The sequence below is a fragment of the Salvelinus alpinus genome, chromosome 1, assembly GCF_045679555.1.
Source record: "Salvelinus alpinus chromosome 1, SLU_Salpinus.1, whole genome shotgun sequence".
NCBI lineage: Eukaryota > Metazoa > Chordata > Actinopteri > Salmoniformes > Salmonidae > Salvelinus > Salvelinus alpinus.
This window is the reverse complement of record NC_092086.1, coordinates 43,734,883-43,748,504: the sequence shown is the minus strand read 5'-3', so window position 1 is coordinate 43,748,504 and position 13,622 is coordinate 43,734,883. Positions and strand designations below refer to the sequence as shown.

The window sequence follows — 13,622 nt, the reverse complement described above, 5'->3', positions numbered from 1 at the left end:
TAAATATGGTGAAACTATTCAAGGTCAACCCTCTTGTTTTAATATGGTGAAACTATTCAAGGTCAACCCTCTTGTTTTAATATGGTGAAACTATTCAAGGTCAACCCTCTTGTTTTAATATGGTGAAACTATTCAAGGTCAACCCTCTTGTTTTAATATGGTGAAACTATTGCTTTTTAAATCATTGTTTCTAAAGAAACATTGAACATCTAATAGTCAAGTAATACTGTAAAAGCAGGTGAGCTGGTTCTACTTTTTGGGGGATTTTTTGTGTGTTTTGTGGTGGAAAATGAGCATAACACGACAAACCTGTTACCCATAGACAGACTAGAAATGTTTTCACAATTATTATTTTTGTCAATTGCCCCTCCATGTTACACACAACAAGCTTCCATTCCCCCTGTCACAAGAGGATTTATGGCTGATTTAAGATGACATTTCCTGAATCCAGCTCATTTTGATACAATACTTTCCAATCGTGTAATCAGAGCAGGATGTTGTCCAAGAAAAAAAGAGTAACAGCACAAATCTCAAAGTGCTAGTACATTTGTAGTGTGTGTGCTTTATCGCCTGTGTGCATACATTCGTGCATGGGTATATGTGCGCACTGTGCAGCAAGCCATTACAGTCATTGTACAGTATTTATACAGGCAGGTAGCTGCAAGAGGGTAGAACGTTTATGATCTGATGAACACAACTATTAAAGGCATCAGCGAGGTTGCACAGAGCTCCCATTACAGAGCATTCATTCACTCTCATATACACACACACACACACACACATTCTCCGGATGGGACAACCCAAGGGCATTTCAGGAAATGGCTCAGTGATGGACCCACCAGAAGGAGGAGAGGACAAAGATGCCTATATTTATGTATGTATGCAGGTGCATGGGACTTTAGAGTATCTGCCGTGACTCAGACTCTGAGGTCAGGCAGGTCTGTTTCTCATGGGATCTCCCATATGGTGACCCTGACAGCTGGGCGCTTCCTGAGGTGGAAAGTTAGAGAGAGGAAGTGGAGAGTCAAGGTTCTTCCTATTTAAACAACTAGTGTTTGTTTTGTCATGATAAAATCAACATTTCTTTGAGACTAAATTTAACTCTCACACAGTGAGACAAAGCGTAAATTGAATGTTGGATTTGAGAGGACACAAATGGGTAATAATAATAATAATACTGTATATGTATTTTATATAGTGCGTTTCATTACATAAGGTATCTCAGTGTCGCTGAGGGGGGAGGGGGACTGGTGAAGTGGGGATAAGAGAGAAGGGTAACCAAACGGAAATCCCTGGATGTTGGATATAGGACGGAGTGACAAAATTGGCAGTCATGCAAACTGACACCTAAGATAGATGAAGAGATGTTTAAACAAGCTTGATTGGACAGTATAAACATTACATCAAACTAAATGTGATTGCTACATGGTGGAGCATGTGCGTGATGGGGTACTTGGACTTGGCCAATTAAAATTTGTATAAATTCAAAGTATTACAGGAGAGAGTGCCATGTACTATACTGTAGTATTGTGCAACAGTGTCATTTTATCCGTTTTTTAATCCTTCAATGTGAAATGCATAGCTGCAGGAACAAGCAGTATTTTAGGAGTAGTGTGTGTGTGTGTGTGTGTGTGTGTGTGTGTGTGTGTGTGTGTGTGTGTGTGTGTGTGTGTGTGTGTGTGTGTGTGTGTGTGTGTGTGTGTGTGTGTGTGTGTGTGTGTGTGTGTGTGTGTGTGTGTGTGTGTGTGTGTGTTACTTTTAATTAAAATCCTAACCTTGGGTTTGAGTTAATTAATCCTAAATGTATTAGGGAAATCTGCAAACTCAAATTACTTGACCTGAGGTTTTAATTATGAATCCTTATTTTGTATTAACTATTACCACAGTGTCACACCCGCTCCCGCTCCCCCTCTGTGGTGCTCGAGGGGGCCAGGTTGCCCATCATTACGCACACCTGTCACCATCGTTACGCACATCAGCGCTTCATTGAACTCACCTGTACTCTAACACTTATTGATTGCCTCCTCTATATCTGTCTATTCCTCAGTTTGAACCCCGTGTCAGCATTAATGTCGTTATGTTTCCCTTGTCCAGACGCTGTCCGTGTTTTGTTTCATGTCTGTCATTTATTAAATATTCACTCCCTGTACTTGCTTCTCGTCTCCCAGCGTCTGTCCTCACACACAGAATATTAACTAGCCAGACCTATATGTACTTATGCAAATGTAGCAGTCCAATTCAAGTTCCTATTACAGTGGCTCCTCCTAGGATAGATTCATGACCAGAACTCCAACTCCAACCACTGTAGGTGGTGTTTACCTAGAGTTGCCTCTTCATCACCACCTTCCATCCCTTTGGATACTCGTCCAAGACCCCTTTGAGTCACATTAAAGGAAATAAATAAAAAAGGTCTGTCGTATAACGGTTTGTCACTGGGAAGGGTGAGTGTGACTCAGAGTCTCTCTCACGGAGGTAGTGCCATGTTAACAACTCCCCCCCCCACCATTTCCGACACCAGTCTAAGAAGTTGGTGTAGAGAGCAGAGATGGGGGTATTGAGGTGAAGATAAATAGCCATAGCACCTCAAGGTAGCCTTCCCCAGAACAGCACCAAGCCTCATACCTACTTTTGTGTTCCCAAAATGCAAACATGGTGTTATTTGTCTTGTCAGGTCTGTCACCAAAGCACAGCCCAAGTGCTCTCTCTTCACATGCGCTTGAATTATCCATGGGTGCGTTGTGTGTCTTCAGCTCTTACAAGGATGGAGCAATGAGGTAATAAAACACGGACTATTAGATCATGATTTGTAGTTTCCCCAACAACATTTTCTACATAATATCACCCATATTCTGCATGAAAATAATAATAAACCATTAATGCTTTGTCATTCCACTGAACTGTGGATTTCTAGGTTCAGATAAGAAGCAGATTTAAACGCAATCTTGTTGACAGCTGTACTTTCATATAAAGTTTTACTAACACTTAGAGACAGGGCCATGACAACAGAACAACTACTATGTTATGACACAAACATAACAAGAATGCAAAAAGTATGACTGAAGACTTTGTCCTCTAACACACTGTGACAGTAGCCTGGGCAAATGATGGTTCAGTCAAGGTCACTGCAAGTACGCTGAAGTTTGTTTGGACAATTTATCCTTCACATGATTACTAGTGATGGGGTTGTTCCTGCTGACAACAGCCGTGTGAACGGCAACATCTAATCAACATCATAACAGGAAGAAGTCAGTCTAAAATTGTGCTTTAGATAGAATATGGAGACCCTTTATCTAATGGACTGTAGTTCCTTTAATGGATCAAAAACATGTTTCAAATCCAGCTTGAGGAACCAATACTTTGCATGCCTAACACTGGAAGAGCAACACAGACACTTTCGCAGAACTGCGCACATAGTAACATTTGTAGTGAATGGCTTTATTTATAGAAACAATTTCAAAACAACAAGCAAACAATGTGCAAAAACAATATCATCCATGCATATATAACCATACATAACTAATATAGTATTCATAAATATCTACTGAAATATATCATTACATTTAGCAGCCAGCAACTGATCCTGAAATAAATAAAACTACAAATAAGGATGAGGTGTACAATACATTTCATTGGTCAGGTTTATTGTTGAAGGTGGTTACGTGAGCAACATACCAAGGTGAAGGGCCTTGTCTCTTTCACTAAAACATATAAGTACCTATTGGTGGAGTCATTCTTTTTATGAAGAGATAGTGTCACCATGGCATTTGAGACATGCTATGCTGTAATTACCTGTCTGATGCGATACCAGACGTGCTGTCTTTTACAGAAGATATAGTTTACTGTACTGTTCTACTGAATGATGCAATAGTTAACCAGTGCTAGGAATTGCAGTGAATACGTGCATTTAATAAGAGGACTTTACGTTTCATGCCTAGTCTAATAAGTATAGATATGTGAAGAGTTATTGCTCCCACTGGCCCAATGAAAATGATACAAGAATATGTATGATTTGATCCCAAACTTGACCCCAAAATTGTACAAACCTTTTCATAATAAATTACATTTCTGAGATTACTTCAAACACATACAAGATACGCATGGTCTGTTTCTTCATCCAGAGAACTAATGCAGATTTTGTGCACTTCAGCATTCATCCTTCATATCACACTATCAGCATCATTAACACTAAGGTGAGAGAGGTGAAGGCATAGAGGTGTATATAGCACACACCATCTGGTGGAAGGTGGAGTAGTTCATTGGAAGTCATGCTGAAACCCTGACTTGAGATACACGCCAACCTTCTTATAAATCATATTGATGATATTGGAAGATTTGTGAGAAAGGTCATGTTGTGCAACTTTCCCTCAGATCAGGATCATACCATTAGAGGCAATAAGGAAGGTCCGTAAACAAAAACTGGATTGACATTTTTTTAAACATACAAAAGGCGAGAGCATTGCTGGTGGGGAGTTACAAAACAATCATACTAAAACCAAGCATACGCAGTACAAAAGCAGTGTGACTGACTAGACTCACTGAGATTCACCCTCCACGGTTTCGTCAATAACCCACCTCCGTTTTGAAAACGTAAATTAGAACATATCTAAATACTACTGTGTGCAGTTCAGGCAGTTTAGCTGTGGCGACCGTTGATGATGTTCCCCCCAGGAGGAGCGATGTGGATGGAGTCCAGTATAGGCCGGAGTATCTGACCAAAGGGTCTAAATGGTTAGACAGAGGAACAGGGCAGAGGATCAGAGAGGTACACAAGTCCGTAATGCATTACTAGTATCTGTCGCTCAGCTACTAAGTATGTAGACTCACGTGGAGAGCACTTCGGAGGGCAGGTCTGTGATGTAAGAAGGGATCTTCCGGCCTGTTAAGAACTGGGCCACCTCATTAGTGAAGGTGTTACAGTTGTGCTCAAACAACCTATACCTGTCGCCTCTATGGAAGAATAAGAACAGAAAGCAATCTCAGATCTAAATCAGCTATCACTGCTATGTTGTGTTCGTGGCTGATGTGTCCACCAAGGTGGTGGTGTAGGAGGTGAGTTACCCAAAAACAACACTTTTTTTGTGACACATACACACACACCTGTAGGTGTTCTCTCCTAGCGAGGACAGGTAGTCCATGAAGATCTCCTCTGTCACCTCTGTGTTTCCCAATTCCACCACAGTGTCTGGGGAACCAAGCATTGTTCCCCCCTAAAACACATAAAGTCCATATTATCCTACAAAACACCAACCCCCAAAACTTCTCTGTATATCTGATGCATTAAACTTCCCTCCTCTTTGAAGGTCATACTGTCAGCTAGTGCAAACCTATAATAAAGAGTAGAGGGCACACTGAAGTAGGTCTTAGCAAATATTACAAGGATATTAGCCAATACATCATTTTAGGCTTACCGGTGAGCAGCTGGAAATACCCACTCCTCCAAAGTAGAACTCGTCTCCATAAACCACAATGGCTGAGTGCCTGTGAGAATTGAAACACAAGACTGAGTGTACAGTAATGGATAGTTACAATATGGACATGAAAATAATCCTTCAAAGACAAAGTTGTGTGGATAAATTGTATTGTCACAAAATTATAGGTGGGAGAATTCTTACCAGATGCCATCAAGTTGTTTTCCTGTAACACATTAAAATATATATATATATATATGTGTGTGACCGAGGCTTGACGCTGCTGATGAGCATGCATATCAATCACGCTCGCACAAACCTGTTTCACTCTTGTCTTGTGTGTAGCTAGCGTTTTAGCGAACGTAAACGTTGCAATATTGTTGAGCTGAAATTCTGAAGAATAAGCCTTTGAATAGCTAGGCTATACTGTATAAACAAAGCTCAAACTTACTTCAATTGGCAGGTTGTAGCGAACTAGTTAGCAAGTTAATAACAAACAAAAAATGATGCATTGCAAGAGTAATGTTGGCCTACCCAGCTAGTTAGCTAGCCATCAACTGGATCAAAGGCTTGCCGACGTGCTCAATCAATCTCAACCGGCAGCTAGCTACTATAGCTACACAGCTTCACTATCTGGGGAAATTGTCGAGACTGAGCTTCACTTACCTAACATGATTGGGCTGAGATTGCGAGCCATTCCTCTTGACAGGTCGTATATATACAGTTGTACACTGTATGTTGTTGTGTCATTTTTATCCATTACGTTAAACCCCCAAATATGTGTTTGTGTTTATGTTAGCTAGCTAAGCTAACAGTAACGTTAGCTATCTTGCGGTTAACTTGCCTTTCTACTGACTGCTGATTCGCTGGTTTTGCAAGGTTGCCGTCTACTGAAAAATGTCACGATATTATATTATCAGCTAAATTACCTGAACGTTGTACCTATGACGTTAGATATTTAGATGTCTGATTACAATCTACAAGTACCCTGGCTGCCAGAGACAGTTGTCCCCCATAAAATTGCAGATTGGCATCTCATGGACATGGTAGTGCATCAGCGCCTCCATGCGTCCACATAGCACTGTAGAGGTTCTGTGGTAGAATGTCTCTGTTATTAAAAGAAAAGCATTTGCATGATATTCTCTATCAAATCCCCAACTACAGCTCCTCGCATCTGAACATTATCAATAGTCTTTCTAGCCTATTAAATGGGATTCACCCAGTGTGGACTGGGGAGTGACCATTGCGCGAGACAGTCGCTCTCCACTGTCAAGGTGCTGAATTTCGGATTTCCTATTCCCGCCGCTGTCCATGGTGCTGAATCTCATTTTGCTGCTTTTAACCTGTTTGTTTACTTGAACAACATCGTACCTTTTTACACTCATGACAAAGTTCACGAAGTCTTAGCCCTATCTTCAAACACCATCAACATGTAAGACTTACCCCAACCAAAATCAAGGCAGCCTTTAGTAATGGGCTAGCTATTATGAGGTGAAAGTGTATCAGCATCTTCATTCATCCGCATAGTGCAAAGGTTAGTTGGGGATGGTGTGATTGTCCTCCACCAAGTCTAAAGCAAGTAAATACAATACACCCATATTTCTGTGTGTATTATTGTTGCACTTGAGTCTTCAAGCTTCAGATCCAAGGGCATAGTGATTGCAGTGTTGTGGCCATCAATCATGGAATTGGACAGCAAAACCAACATTGATTGCATTTCAAGACTTCACAAGGTTTGACAGGTGAGATAAGGGTTCTAACAAGTGTCTCATAAAACTATTTTTACATTTGTATACTTTTGGTTGGCATAACAAAACCCTCTACATATTCGGTTATGGATCCATCAGGAGCTTGTAGTTCACTCCCACTTTGTTCACCCACAGGTTTACTCACTAACTAAGTGTCTGAAGGTTGTTGTCACATATCATAAGTATTCACCCCCTTGGATTTCTTCAGATTTTATTGTGTTACAAATTGGAATAAAAATTGATTTAATTGTAATTTGTTTGTCAACGATCTACACAAAATACTCTGTAATGTCAAAGTGGAAGAAAAATCCATTTTTTATTTTTTTATTAATGAAAAATAAAACACAAATTTACTGTATCTCGATTAAGTATTCACCCCCTGAGTCCATACATGATAGAAAAACTTCTGGCAGTGATCACAGCTGTGAGGCTTATTAGGTAAGTCTCTAAGAGCTTTGCACACCTGAATTGTGCAACATGTGCCCATTATTTTCTAAATTGTTCAAGCTGTGCCATAGATTTTCAAGTGTTGCCATAGATTTTCAAACAGATTTAAGTCAAAACTGTAACTTGGCCACTGTCTTCTTGGTAAACAACTCTAGTGTAGATTTGGCCTTGTGTTTTAGGTTATTGTCCTGTGAAAGGTACATTACTCTCCCAGTGTCTAGTGTAAAGCAGACTGGAGCTACTCCCCAGTCTTTGCCTATGTCAAGCATACCCATACCATGATGCAGCCACCACCATGCTTGGAAATAAGGAGGCAGTTACTCAGTGATGTGTTGGATTTGCCACAAACATAAGACTTTGCATTTAGGCCAAAATTGTATTCCTTTGCCGTACTTTAGCAATGCTTACAGGATGGATGTTTTGGAACATTTGTATTCTGTATATTTGTATTCTTCTTTTCACTCTGTCATTTAGGTCATTTTTGTGGAGACACTACAAAGTTGTTTATCCATCTTCAGTTTTCTCCCATCACAGCCGTTGAACTCTGTAGCTGTTTTAAAATTACCAATGGCCTAATGGTGATGTCCCTGATCAGTATCCTTACTGTCCTGCAGCTCAGTTCAGAAGGACGAATGTATCTGGGTGGTTTAATATATAATCCACAGCATGCTTAAAGAGATATTCAATGTCTGATTTGTTGTTACCCATCTACCAATCACTGCCCTTCTTTATGAGGCTTTTGAAAAGCTCCCTGGTCTTTGTGGTTGAATCTGTGCTTGAAATTCAATACTTGACCTTACAGATGTTGTATGTACAGTATGGGGGACAGAGAAAGGGTTAGTCATTAAAAAATCACGTCAACCCCTATTATTTCATGAGTCCATGTACATTTTACTCCTGAACTAATTTAGGCTTGCCTAAACAAAGGGGCGGAATACTTATGCAACGACTATATTTTAGTTATTTAATTGTTGTACATTTAAATTTTCTTTTCACTTTGAAATGATCAAGTATTTTGTATAGATCAATGACAAAAAAAACATCACACAATGAAATATATTTCAAACAAAATTTGTAACGCAACAAACAAGGAGGGTGAATCAATCAATCAATCAAATTTATTTATAAAGTTCTTTTTACATCAGCCGATGTCACAAAGTGCTATACAGAAACCCAGCCTAAAACCCCAAACAGCAAGCAATGCAGGTGTAGAAGCACGGTGGCTAGGAAAAACTCCCTAGAAAGGCAGGAAACTAGGAAGAAACCTAGAGAGGAACCAGGCTCTGAGGGGTGGCCAGTCCTCTTCTGGCTGTGCCAGGTGGAGATTATAACAGTACATGGCCAAGATGTTCAAACGTTCATAGATGACCAGCAGGGTCAAATAATAATAATCACAGTGGTTGTAGAGGGTGCAACAGGTCAGCACCTCAGGAGTAAATGTCAGTTGGCTTTTCATAGCCGATCATTCAGAGTTAGAGACAGCAGGTGCGTTAGAGAGAGAGAGTCAAAAACAGCAGGTCCGGGACAAGGTAGCACGTCCGGTGAACAGGTCAGGGTTCCATAGCCACAGGCAGAACAGTTGAAACTGAAAGCAGCACGACCAGGTAGATTAGGGACAGTCTCTTAAGTGAATACTTATGATACCCACTGTAAAGGGCTCTACACAGTCTACGCAAACGGATCCGACCAAGGTCCGTTTGTATCGCGTTCCAAAAATGCAGACACATAAATGTACATAGACTACGTAGAGAGTGACACAAAAGGACTCCGTCGGCTCTGTTTGCGTCGGCTGTTTAGACCACTTAAAGATTTGCGATGTAAATTTACTCACTCTTGAAAAGAGACTGCTCACAGCCAGCCCATAAGTCAAATTGGAACCTGTGATTGAACCATGCTGTATATCAGTGTTATACTACATCACAAAATTAATATTTTGATTTACAAGATACTTATAGATTTTAATAGGAGTGCCAATACAGCACTGTGTTTGTGTGTGTGCACACATTCGCTTGTACTTGCATGAGTCATGCGTATGTGTGTCCTGCCTGTTTTCATTTACATGTTCAGTCCAGTAGAACAATCAACGCAACAATCAGTGTATCATGTATTATCAATTTTGGAACGATAAAAACAATAGTTTTGTTATGCTCTAGCAAAGTTCAAAGGTTAAAGTAGAGAGGTTGATTTACCAACACATCCTTTTGCTTTTTATTGGTCACCTTGGAAACAGTTACCATGACATCTGGAGATGGTCGATTATGCAAGAGACCCAGGTGCAGAGAGGAGGCTGTGGAAGGGGTATGTAGGCGTTTCAACAATGGGGCAAAGCCTGGGACAAAAGTGGAATACAGCTTGGGGCTTCCCCAATAGAGAATAAAATAAAATCTAACATCTAATTGTATTTGTCACATGCTTCATAAACAACAGGTTTAGACTACTTACTGGTCCTTTTCCAACAATGCAGAGTTTTAAAAAATAAGTACCGCTACCGAGTTGATGTTCAGGGGAACAAGGTAATTGAGGTAGCTATGTACTGTAGATATAGGTAATGGTAAAGTGACTAGGCAACAGGATAGATAAGACAGTAGTGTGTGTGTGTGTGTGTGTGTGTGTGTGTGTGTGTGTGTGTGTGTGTGTGTGTGTGTGTGTGTGTGTGTGTGTGTGTGTGTGTGTGTGTGTGTGTGTGTGTGTGTGTGTGTGTGTGTGTGTGTGTGTGTGTGTGTGTGTGTGGAGTCAGTATGCATGTGTGGGCATATGTAGTGTGTGTATGTTGGGGTGTCAGTGTAAGTATATGTGAATGTGTGGGTAGAGTCCAGTGTGTGTGCATAGTCAGTACAAGAGAGTCAGTGTAAAAAATGGTCAATGCAGTACTCTGGTTATCCATTTGATTAGCTATTTATCAGTCTTGTTTAGCATTCTGATGGCTTGGGGTAGAAGCTGTTTAGGATCCTGCTGGTTCCAGACTTGGTGCACTGGTACCGCTTGCCATGCGGTAGCAGAGACAACAGTCTATTGCTTGGGAGTTATTTACAATTTTTTGGGCCTTCCTCTGACACCGCCTGGTATAGAGGTCCTAGATTGCAGGGAGCTTGGCCCCAGTGATGTACTGGGCCATACTTACCACCTTCTGTAGCGCCTTGCAGTCGGCTGCCTTGCAGTTGCCGTAACAAGCGGTGATGCAGCCAGTCAAGATGCTTTCAAAGGTGCAGCTGTTGAGCTTTTTGAGGATTTCAGGTCCCATGCCAAATCTTTTCAGCCTCCTGAAGGGGAAGGGGCGATGTCGTGACCACTTCTCAACTGTGTGGGTGTGTATGAACCATGTTAATTCCTTTGTGGTGTGGACACAGAGGAACTTGAAGCTCTGGACCCGCTCCACTTCAGACCCATCAATGTGGATGGGGACGTGCTCGCCCTTCCGTTTCCTGTAGTCTACGATCAGCTCATTTGTCTTGCTGACAATGAGGTAGAGGTTGTTGTCCTGGCGCCACACTGCCAGGTCTCTGACCTCCTCCCTATAGGCTGCCTCATCGTCATCTTCTATCAGTCCTACCACCGTCCTGTTGTCAGCAAACTTGATGAGGGTGTTGGAGTTGTGTGGGGCCTCACAGTCGTGGGTGAACAGGGAGTACAGGAGGGGACTAGGTACGCACCCCTGAGGGGCCCCCATGTTGTTGGCTGACTATCTTGCACTGACCCTACGCACATTCACTGGACTTTATATACACGTCATATACACACTCACTTACACACACTACACTGTCACTCCCACACAAATCTCCCATATGCATAGCCGCAGGAAGATGTTTGGTGGTGGATGGTGCTGTGAATTGCCTGCGCTACAGATGGTTATATTGGTCCGGCTAATACAGGACTAGTAAAGGCCCAGTGCCCTACTTTTGTACAACAACAAAAAAGGGTGCAGGGGGACCCGGGTGCTGCAGCACCCTCAGCACCCCTACTTCCCGTGGCTATGCTCACACATTCAAACACTACATACGCACGCACTCAAACAGAAATAACACACACACACGACGACACAACACAACACAAACAAACATACATACATACGTACACACACTCACACACACTTTTACACTCATCATTTGCTCCTGCTACTCTGTTCTTTATTTGCTACTCTGTTCTCGTATTATTATCTATTCGGTTGCCTAGTCACTTTACCCTGCCTTCATGTACATATCTACCGCAAGTACCTCGTATCTCTGCACAATGATCTGGAACTGGTACTCCCTGTATATAGCTCCATTCTTGTGTATTTTATTTTATTCGTCTTGTGTTGGTTAATATTATTTATTTAGTTTACTCTGCATCATTGGGAAATGTTTGTACGCAAGCATTTCACTGTAAAGTCTATAACAGTTGTATTCGGTGCACATTTGATTTGATGGTCAGCGTGGCGGATGTGTTGTTGCCTACCCTCACCGCCTGGGGCCGGCCCGTCAGGAAGTCCAGGATCCAGTTGCAGAGGAAGGTGTTCAGTCCCAGGGTCCTGAGCTTGGTGATGAGCTTGGAGGGGACTATGGTGTTGAATGCTGAGCTGTAGGTGGGTGAGGGCAGTGTGGAGTGCAATAAAGATTGCCTCATCTGTGGATCTGTTGGGGCAGAATGCGAATTGGAGTGGGTCCAGGGTGTCTGGGATGATGGTGTTGATGTGAGCCATGACCAGCCTTTCAAAGAATTTCATGGCTATAGATGTGATTGCTACAAGGCGATAGTCACTTAGGCCGGTTACATTAACATTCTTAGGCACATGAATATGGTGGTCTGCTTGAAACAAGTTGGTATTACAGACCGGGTCAGGGATAGGTTGAAAATGTCAGTGAAGACACTTGCCAGCTGGTCAGCGCATGCTCTGAGTACGAGTCCTGGTATTTCGTCTGGCCCCGCAGCCTTTCGAATGTTAATCTGTTCATCTATTCTTACTCACATCGGCTACGGAGAGTGAGATTACACAGTCGTCCGGAACACATGGTTCAGTGTTGCTTGCCTCAAAGTGAGCTTGTCTGGTAGTCTTGGGTCACTGGGCAGCGTCCCTACTCCTTGTCATGTATTGTACTTGTATCAATGGGGCCTATGCTTACAGATCTATAACACTTTCAGGGCAGGGAGGGAGCTGTGAGGACATCTACTAGAGGTGAGTGAAGTCTCCCAGAGGCCCACATACAAATTACAGACTTCACAGTCAATTAGCCAATCATCATAACTCTGAGATTTAAGCCATGTCAACCGAAGGTAAACACTGCATCCGTGCATGTGTGCTGGTGTGTGGGTGTGTGTATGCATTTGTTTACTGTTCATTGCATTTGCATAGGTCTATTTTAGCTGAACTGGGGCCTTGTGGATTGGCAGCTTGTGAATATTGGCTTCTATACCCAATAGTGCTACTGTGTATGTTATCTGTGTTATCAGTGGCGATTTTAGCATATACATCTTGGTGGGGTAAACTAAAAAAATATGTTTTAGATGCATGCCAGCAAAGCCACTACACAACACTAAACAATACATTAATTGGACCATAACGGTGACAAACAGTGCCCACAAACTGTTAGCGCCTACATAAAGCTGTACCAACAGCAGTCCCAACACCTTACCACTGCTACACCTGGCTATCAGATGATCCTTGTCTGGCAGCAAAACAGGTCATTCAGCCTCATTTACTGCCTTTAAAGAAAACATATGCTACCGTTCAAAAGTTTGGGGTCAATTAGAAATGTCCTTGTTTTTGAAAGAAAAGCAAATTTTTTGTCCATTAAAATAACATCAAATTGATCGGAAATACAGTGTAGACATTGTTAATATTGTAAATGACTATTGTAGCTGGAAACGGCTGATTTTTAATGGAATATCTACATAGGCGTAGGCCATCACTTCTGTGTTCCAATGGCACGTTGTGTTAGTTAATCCAAGTTTATCATTTTAAAAGGCTAATTGATCATTAGAAAACCCTTTTGCAATTATATTAGCACAGCTGAAAATTGTTGTCCTGATTAAAGAAGCAATA

The 13,622-nt window shown here is 41.7% G+C and overlaps 2 protein-coding genes across 2 annotated transcripts in view; one reads left to right on the top strand and one right to left on the bottom strand.

The window, feature by feature from the left end:
• Positions 1-3,414: 3,414 nt before the first annotated feature.
• On the bottom strand, positions 3,415-6,605 carry LOC139537494 (desumoylating isopeptidase 1-like). The gene is made up of 6 exons (XM_071338919.1): positions 6,075-6,605; positions 5,613-5,634; positions 5,409-5,478; positions 5,098-5,207; positions 4,825-4,947; positions 3,415-4,721 (listed from the first exon to the last, which is right to left on the bottom strand). Exons 1-6 carry the CDS (start codon positions 6,166-6,168, stop codon positions 4,634-4,636), a joined length of 507 nt encoding a protein of 168 aa, XP_071195020.1. The 5' UTR covers positions 6,169-6,605; the 3' UTR covers positions 3,415-4,633.
• A 525-nt stretch (positions 6,606-7,130) lies between these two features.
• The window catches only part of LOC139536596 (chromobox protein homolog 8-like), a 30,888-nt gene continuing 24,396 nt past the window's right edge, over positions 7,131-13,622 (top strand). Inside the window, exon 1 of the mRNA XM_071338292.1 lies at positions 7,131-7,150. The gene's annotated coding sequence lies outside the window, so the exon portion shown is untranslated. The remainder of the gene's footprint in view (positions 7,151-13,622) is intronic.

Excerpts from the sequence above, each read along its gene's own strand:
- LOC139537494 (XM_071338919.1), bottom strand. The coding sequence starts at position 6,168 with ATGGATAAAAATGACACAACAACATACAGTGTACAACTGTATATATAC. Across the intron at positions 5,208-5,408 it reads GTATTTCCAGCTGCTCACCG|GGGGGAACAATGCTTGGTTC; the intron begins GTAAGCCTAAAA and ends TATGTGTTTTAG. Across the intron at positions 4,722-4,824 it reads CCCTCCGAAGTGCTCTCCAC|ACCCTTTGGTCAGATACTCC; the intron begins GTGAGTCTACAT and ends CTAACCATTTAG.